Below are 27,954 nucleotides of genomic sequence, written 5' to 3' on the forward strand. Positions count from 1 at the left end.
TAAAGGAATGAAAGACAGAAGAGGGAGTGCAAAGTCACCCGTAGGCAGAAAAACGAGAAAAGAATGAAGGAAAGAAAGACAGAAGATGGAAGGAAAGAAGGATGGAGGAGAGGACAGGGCAGATACCCGAGTGCAGCGCAACATTGAGTGAGTGGATGGTGAGCGTCCCCACCTACCACAAGGCAATAGGGATAAAAGGCAAAATTCTACAGTGGATATGTAACTTTCTTAATGGACGTCAGCATCGAACAATCAAGAGGACAAACATCTGACTGGTCGGAGGGTCTCGGTGGAATGGCACAGGGTAGCGTCCTGGGTCCTGTCCTATTTTAATTTTTTGTAAATGATTTGACAGGAATTGGAATCATGCTCGAGTCTGTTTGCTGACGACGCTAAAATCTACAGAGTAATTAATGGTGAAGAGGAAGTACAGCGGCTTCGTAGAGAGCTGGAGAGACGTGGTGTGAGAAGTGGCTTCTTTCATTTAATCTTGCAAAATGCAAATCTATGCACGTTGGATGAAATAACGACGAGGCTGATTATGAAGTTAGAGCAGAAAAACTGACAAAAACCGGCGTCGAGAAAGACTTAGTAGTATGTAAGTCAGCAAACATGAAGCATGAAAATCATAGGGAAATTGTTGCAAGAACAAACAGCAGAACAGGAATAATAAAGAGAAACATTGAATACTTGAGTATTAGAACTTTTCGGCCGTTATATCTGTCCCTAGTAAGACCTACTCTTGAGTACGCTGCAGTACTGGGCACCATGTAGAACTAAAGAATGTTCAGCGGAGGGCTACAAGACTGACCCCTGAACTTCTAGGTTTAAGCTATGAAGAGAGGTGCAGAAGGCTGAACCTACCAACGTTAAAGGCTCGTGATGCGAGACAAGTTGATAAATTTCTCCACAGATTGGAGGACACCCGATTTTCAGATTTCTTTAGTTTTTAGTGACACTACCTGGAACAGCCAGCCCATCGGCGAACTGTGAGAGTCATTCAGCATTGGAATGCCCTGCCAGATGAAGTTGTAACAGACAGTAATTTATCAATATTTAAAGCCTGATAGGATGACCATGTCAAAAGTGGGGTCACGGGCGTAAGAAGAATCTTCGTACTCCCCCACTAGCCATGATTAGGTAAGCATAAAGAACTGTAGTTCATTACCGAAGTCTATGGATTTTTGTATTCCATTGCATAGTGAAATTACATCGAATACAATGTGATATGTAAAGAAAAGTGGAATAAAATTTCACGAAACGTACGCATTAACTGTAGCTAAGAATAGCTAGTCTTCTTTTCCGAAAACTGATTTTGAGCAATTTGTTCCGTTTCTTTATCTCATTAAGTCGTACATTCAACTAATTCATGAAGATGTTCAAAAGAATTCGTATAGAAATAACGCATAAGGGAATCATTTACTGTAATTTTATGGAAATTTTGAGGTTCCAGAGTGAAGATAGTTCCGTCTTTAGTTGGCCTCTCGTGTTTTCGTTTAGTGCGGGTGAGGGCCACGGTCCCTTCTTCACACTACCAAAATGGTTAGTTATTTTGTTATTTAAATTTTAATCACGTCTTTGTGCATAGGAAATTGCCAGCAAAGACTGTTTTCATAAGTGTGATCATTAATATATTGGTACTTGAACTAAATGTATTTTTTCATCATGTGTCAGCTTGCAGCAGCATCTTTATCTATGGACTTAATTGCTGCATAACACTGCAAAAACGGTTAGCAAAAATTAAACTGTTGTCTTTATGCTTAAAATATTATTATGTATGTGAGTTTCCATGGGTATGTGCCTCTGTTGATAGTTAAAATGTAAATTTTTTGTTATTGCATCACATGTAACAACAGCAGCTGTTACCACTACGACGGGAGGTTTCCTCCTGCCAAGGAAAATCATCAGTCTTCAGCCCAGATGAAATGCAGAAGTCATCTGCTGCCATGTAGGGGTTATGGAAGAGGGTTTTGGGTTGAATAAATGTGGGGAAGTAAAGCGTTTCCACTGGAAAATGATGGTTGAAATAAAATTAATTGCACTTTATTTTTAAATATACATTTTATCCAAAACTACATCTATTTGAACAGGGGATTTATTAATTATGTATGACAGTGATGCAGTATTTCAAAATTTCCCATTAGAATGGAGTGTTGACATGATCCATTGTTATTCTATTATGTAGCTATGACAGTGATGCAATATTTCAGAATCTCCTATTGGAATGAAGAGTTCTTTGCAGGGTCCTGTACCAGTATTGTTCTTTATAGATTAGGGATTAATTCTTTACCAAATGGGTACAGCCTTTCCATATTTTCTCTTGAAATGAGTCTTTCACAGGTTACTTGTTATTATTCCTTGATTACCACAGCTGCTGGGGATTTTTGTAAACTTAACTGTGAAAGCTATAAATGAGGATTTAGAACGTAAATATTCCACTGACATCTGCCAGTAGCCGGCCATATTTAACTTTCCTAATGCATTTTGAAATTTGAAAGCTGGCTGTCAAGTACAAGTGAGGTTAGGTTTGGTTAAATCATTAATTTTCCCATTGTTTTGACATGAGATACACTGATACGTCCAGTCATTGCCAAACGCTGTATTACTAACATGTACCGGTAGCTATCATATTTTAATGGATGTCTCCTGTGTGATGTACTGTATATAAAGATTTGCTTCATGATTGCACCACCATTGCCATTGCATGGTTGTGTGGCGATTGCACCATGATTAACGAACCCTCTCATTGCAGGATACTGTTTTGGCACAAGTTTTATGCAATGCACATTTTAGTTGGCATGCTATTAGGTAGGTTATAATCACTGGGGGTTCTGTGGGGCATAGTCCACCAGTTAAGCTTCCACTGCTAACTGGGGGACCTGGGGGGTGCAATGCCCCCCCAGTTAGGTGACATGCTTTTCGCTTTTCTAGATAGGTATCTGCTGAAATGTATGGTAATAAAATTATTTATATTTGAGTATGTTTGGAGCACTGGTGCATTCAGTCAGCGGGATCGATTGGCAGTAAACACGCTGTTGTGGGTGTTGTTCAGGCAGTTTTAATATCGCAAAGTTTTTTTTTTTAATGCAAGAAAGAAGGAACCTAAGGCCAGGAGCCCTCAAGACCATTCCCTTCAAAAAGAAAACAAAAACAAGATAACAGAAAGCCAAATTCAAGATCCGTTCATTTCATTTTGAGATGCTTGGACACACTGCATTTGAAAGACTGGAGATCATACTGTAGGCAGTAGGAAATGCAGACAGGAGACAGTTCCAGCATTGACCTGTTGCATACATGGAGGACTGGGAGTAACAGTTAACTCTTGCATTTGAGAGTTGGACAGAAAAAGGATGAGAGTTTTTTGCTAGACGAATGTTATACACCCTCTGTAATAGCGGAGGGATGCAAACAGTTCAGAGGAGCATTGACCATTGAAGTAGCAATTGAAAAGAGCTTAACCCGCCCCATCCTGACGTTTTCTGGGCAGTGGTACTCCCCAGTCCCGACTTTTTTGGACCTTTTTTTTTTTTTTTTTTTTTTTTTTGCTCAAACATCCGCTTTTGGTGAGAAACATCGAAAATTCATAGAGAAATCGCTCACCTGAGGTTTAAAATGCTCGACCCAGGTAGGAGTACGTCCTTACCTTACAGGGTTTTCTATCAGGTTGGCTGCAAAGAAAACGAGTTCAGTGGGAGGATAACTATTCTACACCACTCATAAACGGTATTTATTTATTTATTTTGTACGAATTTATATGTAGTACGAGAGTATATTGGTTTTCAAACGGTAATATAGGCATTATAAGCATTGTTTCACTCACTAAATCATCGCCATTCCTGACCTTTTTTTTGCCACATTACCTGATCATCATTTCTGACTGTTTCTTTGTCTAATGTTTGTCCTCCACATTGTCATCGATTGGAGAATCACTCTGGCCCTGAATTTCGTACCGTGGCATGACATGGCTTTACTGGCCAGGTCACTGATAACAGGTGAATTGCTGAGAAAAGGTCATGCAGGGGGGGGGGAGGTCATGCTGGGTAAGGCATTGTTCCTGCCTGGCATCTTGTAGAGGAAGGTGTCCCGTGTATACGTGCCAAAAATCACTCGTGAAAATTGAAAATTGTGCAAATTAGGGACTTTGCAATGTTGCCTCGTTAATTTACGTCTCTGGGATATGAGTCCACATCATGTGAGGACGTGAATTCACGTCTCTGGGACGCGGCGGGTTAAGATGCAACAGTCTGGCAAAGAGACGGACGTTGAAGGGAGCCAGTAAAAGCTGAGATGGATGCTGCTGGAAGAGAATGGAAAGGTGAAGGGTGAAGTCATCAGTGTATGAGTAGATAGGGTTAGATATACAGCTTAGATCATTGATGAGTAAAAGGAAGAGAGTTGGTGATAGGACAGAGCCCTGAGGAACACCACTTTTGATAGCTCTAGGAGTAGAATGGTGGCCATCTACAATAGCAATTATAAAATGACCAGAAAAGAAACTAGAGAAGAAGGTGCAGTTAGAAGGATAGAACCCGTAAGAGGGCAGTTTGGAAAATAAAAATTCATGCCAGACTCGATCGATTGAAAGCCTTTGAGATGTTGAGTGCAATGGAAAAGCTTTTGCCTAAGTCCAGAAAGGAGGCTGATCAGGAGTCTTAAAGATAGATGAGAAGATCGCTAGAGGAGTGCTCCTGACGGAACCCGTACTGACGATGAGAAAGGAGGGTAAGATAGGAAGGGTGCTTTAAATTTTTTTTTTTTTTTGTTAAGAATAGACTCAAAAACTTTTGAAATACAGGATGTTAAAGCAGTTGGGTGATAGAGGGCTGGGAATGGTCACCTTTCTTTGGGACAGGCTGAATGAGGGCAAACTTCCAGCAGGAAGGAGAGGTACAAGTTGACAGGCAAAGGGGAAAGAGTTTACCTATCAGGATGTAAGCACAGAAGCACAGTTCTTGAGGATGGCAGGAGGGACCCCATCAGGCCCATATGCCTTGTTAGTTTTGAAGCCATTTATGACAGAAAATACATCAGTTGAAGAAACTTTAAATGTCAGCCATGAGGAAGTTAGAGGAGGGAAGTGATGGAGGAATAGCACTGGAATCTTTTAAGGTGGAATTGGAGGAGGAAGTCTGGGTGAAGAATTCTGCTTTATCAGCAGAAGAAATAGCTACAGAGCTATCAGTGTGGAAAAGAGGAGGAAAGGATGATGAAGTAAAGTTGTTAGAAAGGTTTTTGGCGAGGTGCCCGAAGGAGCGGGAAGAATTTGAATTGGAGAGTTCAAAGCAGGTACGGTAGTACAAATGAAATTATTTTTAGTAGAGCGAAGAACAGACTTGGGACGAGTTCAGACAGAAACATAAAAGGGATGAGGTTCAGGGGTGGGTTGGCTCTGGTACCATTTGTAGGCCTTCTTGTTGACAGCGTAAGAACAGGCATAATTATTTTTATTATTATTTTTTTTTTTTCATTAATTACAAGATATTGTATTAGAAAGGAATGTATGATTCCATGCCCGAGAGAATAACCTCCTTAATGTGCAAGACACACTCAGATGGCTGTCAGTCATGGAAGCAATAATCATTCCAGGGAAAATAAGTACTGTCTGTGGGCCTCCCAATCAGCAGCTCCAAAGTGCCACAACCGATGCTTCTTGGGAGGGTCCACAGGCCTTATTGGAGTGATAGGACAGGTTAAGGTGATGAGGTTGTGATCGTAGGAGCCCAATGGAGAGGAAAGATTTACAGCGTAAGTAGAAGGATCAGTTGTAAGGAAGAGGTCAACTATGCTGGAATTCTCTCCAAGGTGGTCGGGGATACGGATAGGGTGCTGAACAAGCTGCACTAGGGATAGAAAAGATTATGCTTGTTCACCAGGTGGATCAGTGGAAGGAGAGGAGAGCCGGAGGTGGTGGTGAACAATGAAATATCCTAGAATGGAGAGTTCATACAAAGGAGAAATTGATAGGTTGTGTTCCATCTTAGAAGTAAGATACCATAGTTGAAGAATTTTTCATAGTCAGTAGAATTAGGGGGTAAGTTAACAGCACAGATGTATGTAGTCAGGAATGACAAGTAGCTAGGGATATTTTTCTTGTTCTGTTTATTTCATGTGTTGAAAATTAAATGTTAAACACCTGCAACGTATCTAGTACAAAAATTACTTTGGTTAAGAACATTGGTTTTAAGAAAACAGCTTGAATCCCTGCATCACTGTCATTCATATTTACCGGGGATTTTACCCCTTAACCCACCCCCGCTTGAACACTAATCTACCCTCGTCTAATCAAACCGCACCACATGTAAAGAAAACGAGACAAGCAAACCAGTGATTTTAAGCATCGATCAAACTTTGCATACTAAACCAGATTGACCCTAACCTCAAGTAGCCTAACTAACATGAGGACTTTGCTGCTCCCCCATGTAGGGATAATGAAAGGAAATAAAACACATACCGGTACCTTATGGGTGGGGAGTATTGGTTGCATACTGTGGTCTGTACCTTTCTCTTTATACTGTATTGTTATTGAGCTCCTTTGTGTAATATTGAACTTTTCTTTAGCCTATATGATCAGCTAATGATGATATTCCACTTTGGAAGTGAGTGGATAGGTGCTTAAACATTGTTTTCATCATATAATTGAAGTAATAGTGGGTACCCTAAACATACTTTAGGCTACTTTAGCAGTAGAAGCACCTTACCAAATCAACTCTTCTTCCTGATAGTCTGTTAGACTTTTCTGATTATTCCTGGGGTGCTAAATAAGCATTTCTGTTAAATAAGTTTGTTGTTTTTAGTTACTCATGTGACAGCTCTTGTTTGATTCTTCAGCATAATGGTGGAAGGGACTGTCCTAACCTAAGTGTTTAACTAAACTTACCCAACCTAGCTTAACCCAACCTAAGCTTCATTTGGGAAATTGGGAAATGAAATCCACCTTTGAGTACATTGAGTGAGTTTCTTCCATTTTGCTGGAAACAAACAATCGTAAGTATGGTTCAAGGAACGTGATGATAATAATGGGGGAAATTCTTCATCAGGAAAATGTAATTTACCACCCTGAAAATAGAAGAATACAGAAAACAAGATGGAGGAATATGAACTGAATTGGTGGGGTCTTTCTGCTGCTTCAAACAAAGCACACATTTACCCTGTAGTGTACGGTACATTGTATTACTAAATAATTTGTTTATTTGTTCTTTTCAGAAACCTATTATGCTTCAAGGGCATGAACGTTCCATAACACAGATAAAGTTCAACCGTGAGGGTGACTTGCTTTTCTCAGCCTCAAAAGACCCAAAGCCCAATGTGTGGTACTCTATCAATGGTGAACGTCTGGGAACCTATGATGGCCACTCGGGTACAGTCTGGTCCATTGATGTCAAATGGGATAGCTCACACTTTATTTCTGGTTCTGCAGATCAGACAATGAGGTTAGTACAGAATTGTTTCTACCATGTATGTTGTTACTTTTTTATTTATTTATTTATTTTTTTAACAGTACAGTATTGTTAAAAAGTTCATCAAACTTTCTTCTCTACCCTGTATACTTGTAGTTTTTAGTATGTACAGTACATTATTTTTGCTAAAAAAAGCCCATCAAAATTGGTAGTTTCTACCATGTACTGTATACAGCACTGTACCTTATTTTAATTGTGTACCATTAACATTGTTCAAAGCCTTGTCAGATTTTGAAGTACTTGTAGTTTCTGCCATGTAGAATTGGCTGTGTATACAGTTATTACTGGAGTTATACAACTAATGGGTTTATTAGGAGTATTGCATAGGATAGATTCAGTTATAACAGGCAGTTGAAGCCCATTGCTATTTATTGGAGCTTATGTGTTAATTTTGTCTCCAGCCTGACCCTCCACTTCTCCCTTAACCTTACCAAAGATATTTACTACTATCATAGATGGAACAGACATAAGAAAATGACATCAGAAAGGCATAAAGCAACAAATTATGCAGTCACCTTTGCAGACAGTGACCAGTGCCTTGAGGTTGAAGGGGGGGGGGGGATTTGAAGCCGATGAGTTGGGACTCTGTGCTTTTCTGTTAGGCACTGGAGGCAGCAAGAAAGCCCTTAGGCCTCAGAGTCATCAATGTTTCTTTATACAGTAAACTCAGAATTATCCGTCAATATTCAGCCAAGTCCCACACTGAATGACATGAAATGCCGGATATTGTTTATTACCCCCCCCCACAGGCCTCATATTCGGCGTCGAGCCGGATATTGCATTACTATCCATCTCAGCCCTCTATCCTAAAAACTTGGCATGAGTAAATGATGAAACTTAAGCATAAAATACAATAAAGTAATGATGCAGTACAGTAGTACAGTGCCGGTTGGCTACCGTTTACGAGTCGGTTGAGACGCCTCAGTGCCGGATATTGCATAGAGCCGCTGTTTACGTCCTGTTTCAATGCCAGATATTGCTTTAACACCTAAGTGCTGGGTGACAGTTATATCTGACGAGAAATTGGTGGATCATGGGCACCAGGAGACGTCTATAACCACAAGTGTTTTCGCACCTAAGTTTGGAGTGGCCGCCACTTGATCTCGTCACCAAAGGGTGGGGATAGACTTCCAGCATCCAGGGCAAGCATACAAGTACCTCAGTCATCTCTGTGACTCTGCCAGGTGTAGGGTGATGTTTTCTTACGTCATGTCTGATTCTGCTCCAGCCTTATGTGGTCCCTTGCATCATCTGCCCCTACCAAACCTTTTTCCAAGAATACTAGGAAAGGGCTTAGTGATAGTGCCATAAGGAATGCCTTGGATGAAACAGTGTCTGGTTTATCTAGGTGTGGAGTATGTTATCACATTGAGAACAAAGCCATAGTCGGTGCCGTGAGCAAACGCACAAACACCTCCTTTCTCACGCCGAAGATCAGTTCTCTTCCTCACGTTGTTACTTATCAGTGCAAAGACCTACAGACCTGGGGATACTTTCATTTGCAAGTGGAAGAGTTGTTGAGTAAAATGGTTTTAAATTCATTTCGCTAAGTTCTATACTTTCCGAGATATTAAGGTTTTAAAACAAGCAATTTTCTGCATTTTCCGAGAAATTGTCCGTAGTGAGATGACGACTGCGTTACATATTGCCCAGCATGTGGGGGTTAATAGAGCTGAGCCAGCAGCGGTGGATATTGTGTTGGGCCGGATATTGTGACGACAGATAATTGAGAGTTCACTGTACCTTTCTGATGTCAGTGTTCTATGTTTTTAATATTTCGTATATGTTCATAGGCTGAGGCTAGCACCATGGTATCTCCACATGCTAAATTTGATGTGTTGGTGAGGTTTTGGATCCTGTGTGGGTTGTGCATTATATATAAAGGAGTTTAAAATTTGCACATAATGGATTAGGGTTATGTTATATGTCACTACACATGACAAACCCATGGAAGCCTTGGATGGCTAGTTTCTGTTGTGTTTTGTTAGTACTGTTAAAAAGCAACAGATTTTGCAATTTCGTATTTTGTTTCAGGATCTTTAATAAGCCCATTTTTTAATGGAAAGAGAATCAGTCGATGATGATAATGATACTTATGTAGGTTTTATTGTTCAAAATAAATATCATTTCAATTTGTTCCTCAGAATCTGGGATGTAGAGACTGGGACATGCACATCAACCTTGGAGATGAAGACGTCTGTACGTGGTGTCAACTTTTCCTATTCTGGCACTATGGTTGCTTACACCACTGACAAGATGATGGGTCACAACTCTGAGCTCAACATTATTGATGTCAGAGAACCTAATGACGTTGATGGTAAACTAAAGCAGTACAGTACTTCCCTGAGCTGTGTGCATATTTTTTATTTAATTTTATAGGAAACCCTCAGTATACAGTTGACTGAGAAATGATTGCTTCAGTTTGATACCATTACATGCTGTATGGTACAGTGGCATTGTTTGCCATTGAGCTTGCCTAGTCTTAATTATTATGTTACTTTGTTGAGTGTGAAGTATTTTGATGGAGTATTTTCTGTAAAGTAACTTTGAAATAGCTAACTGGCAAAATATTCTTATTCTACCCCTGTATTTTAGGTTAGAAATGCAATTGTAGATCGGCGTTATTAGTCTGTAATGATGCTTCAGTTTTATATAATTGAAGTGAGTTATTTCAGAGGAACATGTGGAGTTACATGGATAGATAGACTGACAAATGAGGAAGTGAAGGAGTGTTGTGTTGTTGATGTGGATATGATAGAAAGTGTTAGGAGAAATACATTGAGGTGGTTTGGCCATGTGGAGAGGATGGAGAGCAAGAGACTAATGAGTAGTATACGTGAGTGAGGTGGAGGGGGGGAGAGGGAGAGGGAGGCTGGGGATGAGATGGAGGGATGGAATGGAGAGGTATATGAGAGAAGTTTGTGTGAGCCATGAGCAGAGCAATGAAATGGCGGGGGACAGGGCGACATAGAGGTAATTTGTTTGTGACCACCTCTTCCGGGATTAAGGCATCTAGCAATTGATAGATAGAAATGGTGTCAGTGAAAGAATTCCAAGGTATGCTTTCTAGTTATGTCGAACCTGTGCCTATTGAATCCATTTATGACCTGATTGATTTGCAGTATTTTGCCCTACAGTTTGATTTTTATTGATGTTTTCCAGTTTATAAAGTGAGAGATACCTGTATGCCATTAAACATAATATGTATATTAATATCTAGTTGCATTATATACTAAGCATTATAAGAATACATTTTGTGTTTTTTGGTGCTTGATAATTGTATTGTATTGCAGCAACACCAATCATGAAGACTCAGGTGACACCTAACAATGCTAAAGCTCTGTCAGTGCTTTGGGGGCCTCTAGATGAGTATGTGATAACTGGACATGAGGATGGTGCAGTCATCAAGTGGGACATGCGCACTGGAAAGAAGGTTTGTTTATCACTGATTTCATTCATGTACGCATTTGATGTCATTTCCAAATTTTTTGTTGTCAGTATATTTAGCAGCTGTACATAACATTATTACTTGTATACACTTTGAGGATTTGTTGAATGTAGAGAGTGAGAGCAGTGTGAGTATAAGTGGTTGGGGAATGGCTGGGAGAAGAAGAGATGAGAGGAGGGAGGAAGAGATCAGTAGGGCGGAAGTAGTGGAAGCGATGAAGAAGATTAAGCTGGGAAAGGCCCCAGGAATTGATGGAGTGTGTGGTGAAATGCTTAGGTATGGGGGTGAGATTGTTGTGGAGTGGATATGGAAGTTGTGTAGATTGGCTTGGGAAGAGGGAAGGGTTCCAGAGGACTGGAAATCAGGTATAATTGTTCCTCTGTAGAAAAGAAAAGGGGAGAGAGAAGTATGTGGTAACCATAGGGGTATTTGCCTTCTTAGTGTGACTGGTAAAATATATGGTAGAATACTCATTGATAGGGTTAGGCATATGACAGAGGAGCTAGTTGGAGAAGAACAAGGGGGATTTAGGAAGGGAAAAGGGTGTGTAGATCAGATATTTGTTCTAAGATGTTTAGTGGAGAAGTATCTAGAGAAGGAAAGGAAAGTGTACGCTGCCTTCATGGACTTGGAGAAAGCTTATGACAGAATAGATAGGAAAGGTATGTGGAAGGTATTAAGAATATATGGAGTGGAGGGGAAATTGTTGAGTGCTGTGAAGAGTATGTACGAGGGAGCTAGGGCTACGGTGCGAGTGGATGGTGAGATGAGTGAGTTCTTTGATCTCAATGTGGGACTGAAACAGGGGTGTGTAATGTCTCCATGGCTGTTTAATATATATATGGATGGGGTCGTAAAGGAGGTACAAGGTAGGGCAGTGGATGTGGGGGTGGCCCTAATGAATGAGGGTGAGATTTGGAAGCTTCCGGTGTTGCTGTTTGCTGATGATACAGTATTGTTGAGTGAAGATGAATGGGAGTTGCAAGGTTTGGTGAATGAATTTGGGACAGTGTGTAGGAGGAGGAAGCTGAAAGTTAATGTAAACAAAAATAAAGTTATGGTGTTTGAGAGGAATGAAGTCACAGAGTGTGCAGTGAGGTTGGATGGTGAGGATATGGAGAATGTGAGTGCATTCAAGTACTTGGGTAGTGTGATGAGTAAGGATGGAACTTTGGGGGATGAAGTACGTGAAAGGGTACAGCAGGGAAGGAAGGCTGTTGGCACACTGAAAGCAGTGATGAGAAATAGGGAGGTGAGTATGGAAGTTAAGAGGTCACAGCATGATGGTATTGTGATCCCTACCCTGACGTATGGAAGCGAGGCGTGGACCTTGCAAGAGGGGAACAAGTCAAGAGTGAGAGCAGTGGAAATGAGTTACTTGAGAGGAGCATGTGGAGTGACATGGAGGGACAGGTTGACGAATGAAGAAGTGAAGGAACGTTGTGGGGTAGAGGTGGATGTGGTTGAAAAGATTAGGAGAAATACACTGAGGTGGTTTGGACATGTGGAGAGGATGGAGAATGAAAGACTGACTAAGAGGGTGTATGTAGGTGAGGTGGAGGGGGGGAGAGGGAGGGGTAGACCGAGGATGAGGTGGAGGGATGGAGTTGAGAGGTATATGAGGGAGGGGGGGGTGAGTTGGGGGGAGGGGAGTCAAATGGTGGGTGACAGAGTGACTTGGAGGCGTTTTGTCTGCGGCCACCCTTTGCGGGATTAGGGCGTCGGGCTATAGATAGATAGATAGATACCTCCTGTCAATTACGTGATGATCTCAGTGCATGTATTTTGATTGGAGCCAGGATTCTCATGACTTTAATGGTGAGTGAGTGGCCTTGTGGCCTGTTCATTTGGGCAAACTTTGGTTAGTGTTGTATTCTCTTTACTGTAGTTTTTTCAGTCTCTCGGGACCCTATCTCATGTCACTATAGGGTAAGAAAGGAAGTTTGGATGATGATGATTTTAGAATTTGTATGGATTTTATTGTTATTATAAAGTTGACCCATAAATATATCTTTGAATTCCAGGTGTAGTGTGTTTTGGGGGTTACTGTCTCAGCTGGCAGGTTTCCTTTTGAACTGAAATAGAGGAAAATGGTTCTTTCCTGTTATGATATTGGTAATTGTTTATCTTTTGAACCTTCTTGGTCACATATTGGTGTTGTAACTAAGTAGATTGTAACTAATTTTCATGCACGGAGGTTCTTATATATATATATCCTTCTTCCTTCCTCTTTTGTCTTTCTTTACTAAATTCTTTCCTTATCCTTCTGCCTATGGGTGACTTTACACTACCTCTTCTGCCTTTTTTTCCTTCATTCTTTCCTCTTCCTTCTGCCTGTGGGTAACTCTACAGTGAGTGACAAGCCAAATGGTTTCCTGTACACCAGAAAACCATTTACAATGCTGGGTGGTAACCATATAACCAAATTTTGGCACCTGGTGGTTTAGTGGATAATTATGGTGCTCCAGTCGGATTGAGGTGGTGAAGGTTTATATCCAAGGGGTGGTTGGGGTTATTGCTCATGTAATGCCACTCAGGGATGAGTGGGGCTGGTCACTCGTCTTAAATGTCAGGACCAACTTGCCTAGCCCTGGGCTCCCACGCTCCTCATGGGGCAACATAGGAATGGATGATGGATGGATATATATTACACCAAGCAAACTGTGTGTGTGTGTGTGTGTGTGTGTGTGTGTGTGTGTGTGTGTGTGTGTGTGTACATACACATATACATACATACACTCTAAGAAGCTATGGCATTGCCCTGTTGTAGAGGACTTTTATTGGAGCATGTAGCACTTTGTGACCAATATTCTTCCTCAGCATCAGTGTGGCTTCTGGTTACTTGTTCTTGTTTTCTTATGTTTGGGGAAAATATTAAATTTAGCTTTTCGTCTTGCCCATACTAATCAGTTTACAACACTCATCTTCACTTGCCATACAACCCCACTGTGCTGCCCCTCTGCCCACCTCCATCACACTGTTACTTTTATTTATTTGTTTATTTATTTATTTATTTTTTGTCATCTTAAACGTCAGGATCAACTTGCATAGCCCGGGGTTCCTACACTCCTCATGGGGCGACATAGGATTGGATGATCAATGGATGGATTTTTATTTATTTATTTATTTTTATTTTTTTTTTTTTTTAGTTCACTGCAGTTCAAGTAGTAGGTGGATATTTATTACTGATTTGGGAGGCAGTACCATGAAAGTGAGAGCAAAATATGGCTGCAAGCTTAGTAAGTAGCCCCAAAGCCATTTACTCTTGGACAGACCTCAGCTATAACTACCTAGAATCAAAGTCCAAGGTGGGATTTTCAGACATGTAGGTTGTTCTACAAATTTCTGATCTCTTCCAGTCTGATATCCCTGTGGTCAGGGAGGATAGCAATGCTGCCCACATATTCCTGCATTTTGAGATAACTAAAAGGAAAGGGGTGTTGTGGATTGGAAATCCTCTTCCTTTGAAAAACAGCTACTGTACCTTCAATTCTCAGGGCCGTGTAAACTAAGTAGGCTTTTGTGACTGGATTACTAAGAGTTGTGAATGAAGAATGTGGAACAGTAAAGCTATGGTTGTTAAGGTAATACTGAATTGTTTTTGTATAATTTGAGACATAGTTTTTGAATCTGTTTAGAATATGACCCAAATTCTGCACAAGAGGCAACCTGTGTAGTCCATAGCGTTTGACATTATTATTATTTGCTCCCTTAATATATCCAGATTAATGCAAATAATGATGAAATAAATCAGCAGTATTATGATGTGCTTATCATAGATTAACTTTAATAAATGGCACCTCTTAAAATATGAACCCCTGTCCTGTATCCACTCAAGAGGAAGAAGCAGCTAGAGTGGATAAAGGACAGAGGTTCAGTTGGAATAAGAACTGACTATATTGAGAGGAAAAAGCATGTAAAGAGACTAGTGAAGAAAGGAGGAGGAAAATGATGATCTAGGAAGAAAAACGAATGTGGATTACTCTGAAAATAGGAAGTTATTTTGAAAAGAGGCGTGGACATGAAGTGGCAGTGGAAAGAAATGTGAAAGTGTGAAGGATACAGGAGGTAGATTATTGACCCATGGGAATGAATTAAGGACCAGCTGGAAAGAATATTTTGAAAGTCTGATGGATGGGATTGGAGAGAGCAAAGTGACTATTAACATGATTGGTTTTAGGGGTGTACAGAGGAGGAATGCATTGCCTGGAAACATGACACTTGCGGAGGTGAAGAACGCTGTAAAGTGGCCAGAGAATGGGAAAGCAGGTGGGGTTGATGAGGTGTATTCAGAGATGATTAAGTGTAGTGGAGAGAGCGGAATGAAGTGCTAGTTGGAGATAAGTAAGAAGGCATGGATGAGTGAAACTAAGGCAGTGGAGTGGAAGAAGGCAGTGATTGTGCCCCCGTCCAAAAATAAAGGTGAGCAAAGTGAGTGCAAGAATTACTGTGGCATAAGTCTATTGAGTATTGTAGGGAAGGTATATGGAAGAATTATTTCTAAGTAAAAGAGATATCGAAAGTCCTAGTGAGCGACAAACAAGGTGGCTTTTGGAGCGGCAAAGGATGTTCTGATCACCAAATATTTGCAGTGAGACAGGTAGTAGAGAAGACTTGTGAGAAAGACCATAAGGTGTTTATGGCATTCATGGATCTGGAAAAAGCATATGACAAAGTGGACAGAGAAGGATTGTGGAAAGTTTTGCGCATGTACGGTGTAGAGGGTAAGCTGCCAGGTGCCATCAAGAGTTTTTATGATGGTAGTGAAGCATGTGTAAGGGTTAATGGGCACCTAGGTGAATGGTTCGCGATCAGTGTGGGCATGCGACAAGGTTGTGTGATGTCCCCGTGGTTGTTCAATATATATATGGATGGATGATGAGAGAAGTAAAAACATGAGTAATGGAGAGAAGGATGGCGCTCGTAATGAATGGTGATGGATGGAATATCTCAAATTAGTTGTATGCTGATGATGCAGTACTGCATGCAAGTACCGGACAAGAACATGGTAGGCTAGTGCAGAGTTTTGGTGATGTCTATAAGCGTCGTGCCTTGAGAGTAAATGTAGAAAAGAGTAAAGTGATGGTTATTGAGAGAGAAGGTGACTCCCAGTGCAATGTAACAGTGAATGGAGAGAGACTGGAATTGGTGAGAGAGTTCAAATACCTGGGTACAATGATAGAAAAGAGGAAAATGTGCAAAAGAAGTTGAAAGTAGAATGACAGAAGGAAGAAAAGTAGCTGGTGCATTGAAGGCTTTGATGAGAAACAGATGCTTGAGTGTTGCAGCTGCACGAGGCTTACATGAAGGAGTGTTAGTGCCAACTTTAACATATTGATGTGAGACTATGGTGTGTCATGAAAACGAAAAGTCAAGAGTAAAGAGCAGTGGAAGTGGGACTGCTGAGGAATGTATGTGGAGTACAGAGGGTGGATAGGATACGAAATAATGTGATTCATGAAAGATATGAGTGAGGAAGTCGATGGACACCAGAATTGAAGAGAGTTTACTGAGATGGTATGGTCATGTGGAGAGAATGGATAACAATAGAGTGGTGAAAAAGATATATCTAAGCGAGTTCGAAGGAAGGAGGAGGTGAGGTAGGCCAAGGAGAAGGTGGAGAGATATGGTGGATGAATGTTTAGGGAAGAGAGGTTTGGAAGTTGGTGAGGCTAGGGAACTGACAGGAGATCGAGCTGGTTGGATGAATTTTGTGAGGAGAAGTGCATGATCAGGGATTTTTGGCACCCCATTTTAACATGGTAGCGTCTGGATTGATTCAGTCGATACGAATTATGTGAAGCTACAGAATGTGATGAATGTTTTTGGCGTATCCGATAGAGCCAGGATTCCGGGGGCTTGAATGATGAGTGAATGGAAGCGTGCCCCATTGGATTGGGCAAATTTGGGCTGTCTGGCCATTGCTACTCCTCATCCTGCCCTAGGGTGGGAAAGGAGGTCTGGATGATGATGATGATGATATACAGTATATTATGGATGGATGGGGTGATGAGAGAAGTAAAAACTCGAGTAATAAAGAAAGGGATGGTGTTTGTAATGAATGGTGATGGATGGAATATCTCAGATTGTATGCTTGTGATACAGTGTTTCTCGCAAATACCAGACAACAGCTTGGTAAACTAGTGCAGAGTTTTATTGATGTCTGTGAGCATTTTGCCTTGAGAGTAAATGTAGAAAAGAGTAAAGTGATGGTTATCGAGAGAGAAGGTGACTCTGAGTGTGATGTTAAAGTGAATGGAAAGAAACTGGAATTGTTGAAAGAGTTCATATACCTGGGTACAGTGATTGAAGAGAGAGGAAAATGTGCAAAAGAATGGAAAGTTGAGTGACACAAGGAAGGAAAGTAGCTGGTGCCATGAAGGCCTTCATAAGAAACAGGCTTCAGTGTTGCAGCTGTGCAAGGCTTACACATAAGAGTGTTGGTGCTAACTTTAACATATGGATGTGAGACTATGGTGTGGCATGAAAATGAAAAGTAGGGAGTAAGAGCATTGGAAATGGGATTGCTGAGGAATGTATGTGGAGTGCTAAGAGTCAATAGGATATTGAATAATGTGCTTCATGAAGGATGTGGAATGAGGAATCCTTTGGACACAGAATCGAAGAGAGTGTACTGAGATGATATGGTCATGTAGAGAGAATGGATGACAATAGAGGGGTGAAAAAGTTACATCTGAACGAATTTGAAGGAGGGAGGAGGCAAGGTAAGCCAAGGAGAAGGTGGAGGGATATGGTGGATGAGTGTGTGAGGAAGAGGTGTGGAAATTGGTGAGACTAAGGGACTGACAAGAGATCGAGCTGGCTGAATGAATATTGTGTGGTGAAGTGCATGAGAAGGTTGAGGGATATGGTGGATAAGTGTGTGAGGAGGAGAGTTGTGAGAGTTGGTGAGACTAAGGGACTGACAAGAGATTGAACTGGCTTGATGAATATTGTGTGGAGACATAAAAGACCAGGGATTTGGCACCCCTTTTTAACTTGACAGCATTGGGATTGGCTCTGTCAGATAGGTATATGTGAAGCTGCAGAATGTGATGAAATTTTTTGACCCATCAGATGGAGCCAGGATTTTGAGGGCTTGAGTGATCAGTGAATGGAAGCATGGCCCATTGAATTTGGCAGACTTTGGCTGTCTGGATGTTGCTACTGCTCACCCTGCCCTAGGGTGGGAAAGGAGTCCAGATGATGATGATGATGATGATGATGATGATGATGATGATGATGATGATGATGATGATGATGATGATGATGATGATGGTGATGATGATGATAAACCTAATACTGAATTGTAATATCCTAGTTATGCATTTCATTACATCAGTTGTTCTTCACCCATGGGCTGTGACCAAAAATTGCTCGATGCTGATGTTCATTTCTAAACAATATGTGCTTGTGTCTTGTACTATATGTATATAGTTTTGTGTAAACTATATGCATAAAGTACAAGACACATACACGCATACACATGCACGCACACCCTTGCCCCTGGAATTTGAGCATAACCCTATACAGTCACTACTCGTTATACGTTGAACCGGTATATGATATTTCGCTACGATGATAAAAAAGTTACACCCCAAAATCCAATTTATGATGAATTTCTCACCATAATGATACTGCCATTGGAAAATATTGTATGAAGCACCAGGCACATGCAAGGCGACCGTCACTCGTCCCAGGCAAGATGGCGGCCCCAGGGTGCAGAGCATTGTATTGGTTTGATTGCGCAGTCCCGCCACCTCTTCAAAACCCTGTCTTTGCCACTCGGTCACGTGTTCCCCCCTGTTATCGTCACTTCTCAGCCAAGCATTGTGCTACAGTATATATCGTGTAGCACCAGGCCAACGTTACGCAAGTGTGATTATTTTGTTGTTGCAACGATTTACTGTATGTAACGCTGCCTATATTGGTGTGATAATGTTTGTTTTGGTCGTGGAGACGACTCGGACTGAAATAGGAAGTGATTAAGGTGAGTTGTCATTTTTGTTTCAGTCTTGGGTAGGTGACTTTGGGAAGTTGAGTTGACATAACCTCCTTATATAATGTATTTCAATCTCCCGATTTACGATAAATTTGTTATACGTTAAGGTATTAGCTAACATAACCGCGTCCTATAACAAGTAGTGACTAATGTACTTGTAGTCAGTTTATGATTCAGCCTGGCTGCCAGATCATGGCTGTCTTAGGAGTCTTGTCGCTGATAACCATTTTCAGCTCTCGGTCATACTGTAGTTAGATCCCCTGAAACGGAAGACTAATCCATTCATTGAGAGATAAATCAGTCTGTAAAAATAACTTGAAGTAGAGCGCACACACGCACACACACACACACACACACACACACACACATTGTTGTGCAGCACCACTGAACCCTTTGTGGTGACACATTTAAACTACAGTATAAAGGATAGATAAGAGTCATTTACCATCAGTGCTGACCCGCTTCATATGATTTGGTGACCAACTTTAGGGTTGTGATCCTGGGGTTATGAACCACTGTCTTGAAATTTAAAATATACTGAACATAATAATGGAATAATCCCTGCAGCCATACTGCATGGGATTCACCACTTATTGGCTGATCAGTGAAGTTAAACGATATTGGGTCTGATTAATACATGGCTGAGTGACTGCCAGAGAATATTAGGTACTGTGGTATATGATATTAAACTTTGCCTTGCCAATTTTTCAGGGGAAATTAGGGTTGAGATGATTGCTTAACTGTAGTAATAGTGACGGTACTCCATTGAGTAAGCTCATTTGCGTCGCAATAGATACGTTAGGAAAGCGGCTATCTTTTGCTGTAGATGTAAGTGATGGTGGAGCATTTTGTACATTGCAGAGTATATAACATATCATGAAATTTATCTTCATGCCTGCAGATTGAAGTTGGAACAGAGCACAACAAACAGATCAAGGACATGCAGTTAAGCCATGACGGCATGATGCTCATCACCGCTAGCAAGGACACCACGGCCCGCCTTTGGGACATCAGCACCTTGGAACCCCTCAAGATGTACAAGACAGATCGACCAGTTAACTCTGCAGCCATCACACCCCTAGTAGACCAGTACCCACATGTGGTTATGGGCGGTGGTCAGGAAGCCATGGATGTCACAACCACATCATCCAGGATTGGCAAATTTGATGCACGCTTCTTCCACCTGGTGTTTGAAGAGGAATTTGCTAGGGTAAAGGGACATTTTGGTCCAATTAACTCCATAAGTTTCCATCCCAATGGTAGAGGGTATGCTAGTGGTGGTGAAGACGGCTATGTAAGAGTGCATGTATTTGATGATGCATATTACCAGTTTAAGTTTGATTTCTAATAAGTATCAATATCTAGATTTGCTTTAGGAACTAAGATATTGCTAATAACAGTGACCAGGCTTCATTCACCAGCACACCTGATTCATCCGGGAGAGTGAAAGTCTTCATATGAAAGTCTTCATATGAGAATTTTGATACAATTTTGAACATGAAAACAACAATTGTGCTAGAAATTCTAAATACAAGTAATTTCAGAAGATACTGTAGTTTTACTTACGAAACTAGTGATCTCCATGATCATTTTCGGTTTAATTCTTGTTTTCCTTGTGGGAAGGGTCAGACAAGTTCCTATGATAGCTCTCTTTTTACATTGCTTTATTCTGTGCCAGCTTTCTAATAATACCACTAGATCTGAAGTCAGCACACACCACCTCATCCCATCATCATCATCTGGACCTCCTTTCCCACCCACGGTCAGGGTGAGGAGTAGCAATGTCCAAACAGCCCAAATTTGCCCAATCCAATGGGCCATGCTTCCATTATTATTATTACAGTATAAGTATTATTATTATTAGTGGTAGGTGGGGGCACTCACCATTCACTCAATGTAGTGCTGCTCTAAGGTGGCTGTCCCTTCCTCTCTTCTTTCCTTCCTTTCTCCCATGTCATTCTTTCCTCTTCCTTCAGTGTATGGGTGACTCTACACTGAGTGACAAGCCAAATGGTTTCCTGTACACCAGGAAACCTTTTACCACTCTAGGTGGTAACCATATAACCAAAGTATGGCGCTTGATGTTTTTGTGCGTAATTAAGGCGCTCCAACCAGATTGAGCCTGTGTCGGTTCATATCCAAGGAGTGGTTGGGGTTTATTGCTTATGTAATGTCACTCAGGGATGAGTGAGGCTGGTCACTTTCATCTTAAATGTCAGGACCAACTTGCCTAGCCCTGGGCTCCTATGCTCCTTGTGGGGCAACACAGGTTTAGGTGGTGGTGATTATTTTTCTTGTTGTTATTTATTTTCTTGTTCTTTTTTAGACATCTCTAGCTTTAAAATATCAAAAGTGATCACAGAAGGGTTTCATTCTCCACTGGGTCAAAAGCGCAGTAGATATTGCCTGAAAAAGGTCAAAGGTAATAGGTCAAGAATGGGTCAACTTTCACAATTTTGATCCAATATTGACAAAACTTTGTTAATAGGGCTGAGGTTGAGCAAAGGGTGAAGGTTTTAACATAACATTTGAGTATAATCATTCACAGACATATTCAGACTTTTGGCTCTTTAACTCAAAAAGTTGTTATTAAAACATCTCACGTCCCTGTGGAAAGTTTTATTGTTTTTGTCAATATACTTATTATACTGTACTGCCTTAAAATAAATGATCATTACTTGGAGGCTATTTGCATAAAGCCTTCAAACTCTGTCAGCTGAGTCCCCCAGCTGTGTGTCATCTGACAAAATTGTAATGAAATCAGTTAACTGGATCTCCAGATAGTATCCAGAACTTGGAAAACAAAAGTATTGACACTATCTCAGAAACCACTTAAGCTAGATTGCTGAAATTTCTGTAGCATTTGCCCCTTCCCAGGGAGCAGATCTGAAAGGAGTGTGATCTTAACTGGATGAATTTCATCCAAAATTGCCAAGGTCCTAAATAACTTTTGGAGTTTTCCTGGATATTGCGGACATCACCTAATTTTCTATGAATCAATAATGCTAGAGCCGCCGAACTTGGTGGACTAAGGTCACATGGACCTGCAAAATTAGGTGCTTTATAAGTTTGGCTTCTTTTGGGGCCACAGAGAAAATAAAAATTGCTCTAAAATCCCAAAAGTCTCCTCTATAAGGCTGGAACATCGTTTTGTGTCAAATTTGTATTCAACTGATTTTTGACCTTGCAGAAAGGTCATGGTGCAGTAAAAAAAAATGTCAAAGTGATATTTGGTGATGCCCAGAACCTATGAAGGCATTAACGTAGAAGGCTGAAAATTTGTGTGGTGATTGCCAAGTACATGCCTAATTAGCATCCCAGGAATTGGTGACCCTGACCTTGTGCCAAGGTCATTTGCAAGATAAAGGTCTGAAATACAAAATTGGCTGTAACATTATTGTTTTTTTAAGATTGTGATATTCAAAGGCTATTTGGCCTACAGTAGAATCTTCAAACTCGGTCAGTGTAGTTGGACAGCTATTCTCTCTCTCTCTCTTTTTTTTTAATGCAAGAAAGAAGGAACCAAAGGCCAGGAGCCTGCAAACCATTCCTTCCAAGAAAAAAACAAAAACAATTCAAAAGAGAGCCAAATTCAAGAACTGTTCATTTCAAGATGGCTGGACTTACTGCTTTTGAAAGACTGGAGATCATAGGAAGTAGGAAATACAGACAGAGGGAGACAGTTCCAGAGTTGGCCTGTTGCATAAATGAAGGACTGGGAGTTACGGTTAACTCTTGCATTAGAGAATTGGACAGAAGAGGGATGAGAGTTTGTTGCTAGACGGGTGCTGCGCACCTGTCGTAGAGGTGGATGGATGCAAGCAGACAGTTCAGAGGAGCAGTGACCATTGAAGTAGCAATAGAAGAGATAAAGATGCAATAGTGTGGCGTAGAGACAGAGGTTGAAGGGACCCAGTAAGAGGAGGAGAGTTAATGCAACGAAAAGCCTTTGACTCCACCCTATTGAGAAGAGCTGTATGTGGGGAGCCTCCCCACACATGAGAGTTATACTTTACACAGGGGCATATAAAACCTATGTATAAAGGCAATTGTGCAGGGGTAAAGAAGGTACGGAGTCGGCTTAGCATATCCAATCTCTTGGAAGCAGATTTTACAGGAGATGCAATATGATCTTTCCAAGATAAGTCCCGAGTGAATGAAACCCCAAGCATGTTCAAGGATGATGCAGGATTGAACTGGATAATATTAGACATTAGTGGGTACTCCTGTGAAGATTGTATCAGGTTGATAGGTGTAAAAACTGGGTTTTTGATGCATTAAAAACAAGATTATTTTTACCCCAGTCAGAGATACGAGCCAAGCGAGACATTAGGTGTGCCGTAGCCTCATCCCTTGTTTGTTGAAGTAACTGCTGAGATGGACTTTGTGAGAACCTAATGGAAAGGTGATGGGTGGAATCATCAGCGTGTGAGTGGATAGAGTTAGATGTACAGCTTAGAAGTCATTGATGAATAAAAGGAGGAGAGTTGGTAATAGGACAGAGTCCTGAGGAACACCACTGTTGATAGATGTAGGAGAAGAACGAGGGCCATCTACAACAGCGGCTATAGAATGACCAGAAAGGAAGTTATAGATGGCCAAATATGGTGGCAGTCCATCTACCAGATCTCTGGATATAATATGGAACACAGAAAAGGAGTCAGCCATGCTATCTCAAGGGCTGCATAAGCAAGGCAGCTGAAATTTTACTACAATTTAACATTAAGGCAGATGCAGTGCAGGAAGGAGTATGGTTCTAGTCAGTTGATTAGTCTCTGAGATCGCCTAGGGTTAAAAAGTGGGACTTTTCTGGATATTTTGGATGTCACCTAATTTTCCATGAAGGATTAAAGCTAGAGCCATTAAAATTGGTGGACATATTAACTATGATGTCCGAAGATGACATGCACAAGATCATTGACCTTGGCCTCAAATCCCCCTCATCGCTTGGGTCCTTTTAGGCTGCGGCTGTGGGAAGTTTTTCTTTGTCAAAATTGTACTTGAACAACTGTTCTGTGTTTGGATTCAGTTTGTTTGAAAGATTTAGAATCAGCCATAAAATACATTGTTCTGTTTTGAGAACAAGAGGAGGTTTCAAAATCACTGGACAAGGTCAGTTAAAGCATCCAAACTGAACCAGACTTGTGGAGGGGTTCATGGTCACGGAAGGATGAAGTATTTAAAGTTTGAGAACACTCGGTTAAAGGTCAAGGTCACAGAGCTAGGTCAAAAGTTGGGGCATAAAGTGATCGCATGTGGGTGTTGCACTTTGTCTGTGCTCTTTCTTATTTTTTTCTCCAAAAAATGTTATTCAGCTCGAGAGACTATTCAAACTAGGGCGGGTTACTCGTTTTCATTTACTGTACAGTACAAAACTGTCAAAAAAAAAAAAAAAAAAAAAAAAATCATCAGAGCTTTCTTACATAAAGACTTTTAAAATCAGTAAGACAAGTTAAAAAAGTATATTGTATGAATGTGTAGGGAAGGCAGTGTGCCAAAAACCATCAGAACAAGGTCGATGTAGTAAAACAAGTACTGTAATTCCATCCCAACATTTTTTTTTCTCTCCAGTATGTGCCATTGTGATGTTGCATAAGTGCACCTGAAAAGTGTCATGATAATAGTTTAACTATATACTTTTCAGTACACAAAGCTGTACCATGAAATTTAAAAAGTAAGAATGGGCTTACATGTTTACCGCCTTCACCTAGTTCCGATGGATTTTGCCGCACTGCCATCCAGACATTTTATTAACCGATTTTTCAATACGTGTGACTGCAGAAATTTTTGGTAGTCATTTTTTCCCAGCTTGAACAGCAGTATGCAAGCCTGGGAGATTTGATTGTGACAAAGTTTCAAATGTGAGTTGAAGATTTTGATTTACCTCAGCCTCAGCAATAGGGTTGCTGCTTCTGTTATTGTAATTAGTACTGTGGGTGCAAGGTATAATGTTTCAGTGGACTTATCTGTAGCTATTCTTCTTGTACTGCTAAGCATTGAATTGTTGGAGATATTCTTTGAGATAATTTTTCATCAGGTTGTAGGGTTAAGGAGTGTATAGTCAGTCTTTGATTTGGAAGGTAACTCGATTACCAAACCTAATCCCAATGGGAGGTACCTGTGGTAGTGTGATGATGCCATGTATCCCAGAATAGTGAGTGAATAAGGAGGGTCAAAGGCCTGCTATGTGAATATGAACTCCATGGCCAAGCACCTCATATCATCTCTCAATCACATCTTACCCTCCCCCCCCCCTCTCTCTCTCTCTCTCTCTCTCTCTCCTGTCTTGTTACAGGAGACTGATAGTGAGGCTTTTCCAGTTGGTTGGGTTATGGTTGTATCGTCATGGAGGGTTTAAGTCAAATTTTTCTCAAGGAAGAAGAAATGAAAGTAATTGATGCTCTTATACAGTATATTGAGCATCTTGTGACACAAGTAATAAACAGAACACTGCCATCACTGATGCAGTTGTCTTGGGAACGAAGTTTCAAGTACCTCTACTCATTCACAGTAACGTATGTCCCTATACGCGTTTGGGACAGGAGAACTAATGCTACCCACGCAGTGCATGTGTAAAAAAAAAAAAAAAAAAAAAAAAAAAAAAAAAAAAAAAAAAAGGCTTAAATGGGGAACAACCCCTCCCCCTCCTGTTTGTGTTGATAACGGGATGTGGCGACTTACTACCGAGCATCTTTATTGCAAATAGTCTCGCAATTCCTTTAGCACAGAAGGGGGATAGATTGTACCTGAGGCATCATGTTTTTTTTTTTTCCTTATTTACGTTCCCAGTTATAAAGGAGCCATGCCTCTTTCGTATGTGCGGATGGAAAATTGAGACAAGATGACCAAAATGTGAATACTTATGTCTGTGTTTGAGTTATAGTAGTTTGCTGTGTGTGTGTGTGTGTGTGTGTGTGCTATTACACGGCAGTATATTGTATTGCCTAAAAATATTACTACACAGAGGTATTGTATATTGCAATATACTTCTTGGCTTTTTCGAAAACTGTTAATGTGTTTAGAACCATATTTGTATGCTAACATCCAGTTAAGTCCTCACCATGCCAGTGAATGAAGTCACATGCAGTTGTAGTTAGTAATCCCTTAACTCGTCAAGCGTTTAGAATTAAAACGAGAGTACAACTCTTCCATCCTGTTTGATTATTACTGGTTACGTAGGAAGGGCTCATTCAGGTATGACAGTTTCGAGGTAGTGTATAAGTACTTTTGATCGCAGTTCTACATGCTAGTGTAAATATGGAGGATGGTTACGAAAGGAGAGTGAGGGCGGTGGCGGGATAAGGCGGAGGGGAGTAGGAGGGAGGGAGGGACACTGAGCTCCACTTGACCCGTGCCTTTGAAACCTGTAATCCCCACAACTCTCCTCCACTCCCTATTCCTTGTTACATCACCACAGCCTCGCAGCGCCCTCTTACAACTCCTCCTTCTCAACTTTTTAATAAGATGCAGTTAATACTCTTTAATGTTTCATTTTTAAGTTGCCAGACAAGTACTCGTTCAAAGTTTAATTTGTAAGCTGTATTAAATTACTTTTGTCGGAGTCTCAGGCCGCTCCACCTTACTTCAAGCCACGTTCAGTACACCGCTTCCCGTCCGATCAGCGAAATTAAGCAACGTTGGGTCTAGTTAGTACTTGGATGGGTGACCGCCTGGGAACACCAGATGCTGTTGGCATCCCTACGTGTCAAGTGGGGTTGGTGGAGGATTAGTGCCCCTCCCTGTAAAACAACTCTAAGCCCTTGGCCACCCCGTCTGGGATACATGGCGTCTGGCAATGATGATGATGATTAAATTACTAGGACCAATGTACCCCCTCCACCCTATCTATTCCATATTGAGATACAGCTAGTACTTGTTGAAAGTTGGCTCACTTAAATTTGTTCCATTAACGAGCTGTTTATGAACTGACTCCTATTTTTCACCTAAAACTGCTGTTTTTTTTTTTTTTTTAATTGTGTGTGTGTGTGTGTGTGTGAGAGAGAGAGAGAGAGAGAGAGAGAGTTAAGCCCTTCATAAACCAGAGGCCTGTCTGACTTCATGTTGTTTCTGTATCAGTAGCACCTTGCCCTCACACGTTCTAGACTATTTGAAAACTGACTGTATAATGAAGTTAGTGTAGAATGGAGGAATTTGTAGTTTTCTCTGTTGGAAGTATACTAACATGTGCTACCTATACACTATGCTTTACCATGTGCTCGAAATCATAGAATGTTTAGAGACATACGCTCAGTGATAATGGCCTGGGAAGGACCAGTAATACTGTTGCTTTACTGTCCATGGCCTGAACTCAGAGAATATGGATTTCTTAGTTATATCTTGAACTAGAACAAATGGCCTAGGAAGGATCAATAATTACAATATGTTGCTCATTACTTTAATTTGCACTGGACGACGATGTCCTGATAAAGCTCTGCATGCATAGCTAGGTTGTACTGTACGTGTAATGTGGACTTCCATGTTATGGTAGGATGATTTTATAACCATGGTAAAGCCTTACGTAGCAGACAAACTAGATAAAATCACTCATCGGCGTAGATTTATTCTGATTATGGGAGGGGGAGGGGGATGAGTTCTAAGACTAAAGAGTTCCTATGATGTAGAGAGAAGAGAGGGCCACTTCCGAGGGAAGTGAGTCGATACAGCTGCTTGTAAACTATATGTGATTTTTGAAGTTGGCAAAATGTCAAACTAAGTAACGCAATAAGAAAACTAGCTCAGTTCTGTACATGTTGCCAGTTCCGTCACGGTGACTGCATCATCACGCTGGCGTTCGTTTTAAAAGCTAATCTTGTTGCATTCTGTAATCTCATGTTTTTAAAGTTTACAGTACAGCCTATCTTACATTTTTAAAGTTTTCAGTAGAGCCGTATTCTAGGTGCCAGAGGAGGCTTTGTAGACAGTAGTTAGTAATTTTCTATTACGCATAATATTTTATGTTATTTATTGCCGCCTTAACTTCGCCATTGTGTGCATCGGAAACATACAAGAGGATATTGAGGTGTAATGTGTTGACCAAATCCGTAAGG

At 40.9% G+C, this 27,954-nt stretch overlaps 1 protein-coding gene and 1 pseudogene across 1 annotated transcript; both read left to right on the top strand.

Annotated features, from left to right (window-relative positions):
• The first annotated feature begins 1,469 nt into the window (after positions 1-1,469).
• eIF3i (eukaryotic translation initiation factor 3 subunit i) lies at positions 1,470-21,586 on the top strand. The gene is made up of 5 exons (XM_080278865.1): positions 1,470-1,542; positions 7,204-7,430; positions 9,602-9,774; positions 10,751-10,890; positions 19,809-21,586. The coding sequence occupies exons 1-5, from the start codon at positions 1,540-1,542 to the stop codon at positions 20,253-20,255; spliced, it is 990 nt and encodes a 329-aa protein (XP_080134991.1). The 5' UTR covers positions 1,470-1,539; the 3' UTR covers positions 20,256-21,586.
• Positions 21,587-26,484: 4,898 nt separating this feature from the next.
• Positions 26,485-26,602, top strand: LOC145408163 (5S ribosomal RNA; annotated as a pseudogene).
• The last annotated feature ends 1,352 nt before the right edge of the window (positions 26,603-27,954 follow it).

The sequence above is a fragment of the Coenobita brevimanus genome, chromosome 75 (assembly GCF_032717465.1).
Source record: "Coenobita brevimanus isolate Jiangsu-jjx chromosome 75, ASM3271746v2, whole genome shotgun sequence".
NCBI classification, from domain to species: Eukaryota; Metazoa; Arthropoda; class Malacostraca; order Decapoda; family Coenobitidae; genus Coenobita; species Coenobita brevimanus.

What these genes read in the sequence shown, in the direction of transcription:
- eIF3i (XM_080278865.1), top strand. An exon ending in AGAACCTAATGACGTTGATG is followed by an intron (nt 9,775 to 10,750) that starts GTAAACTAAAGC and finishes ATTGTATTGCAG; the next exon opens with CAACACCAATCATGAAGACT. An exon ending in ACATGCGCACTGGAAAGAAG is followed by an intron (nt 10,891 to 19,808) that starts GTTTGTTTATCA and finishes TCATGCCTGCAG; the next exon opens with ATTGAAGTTGGAACAGAGCA.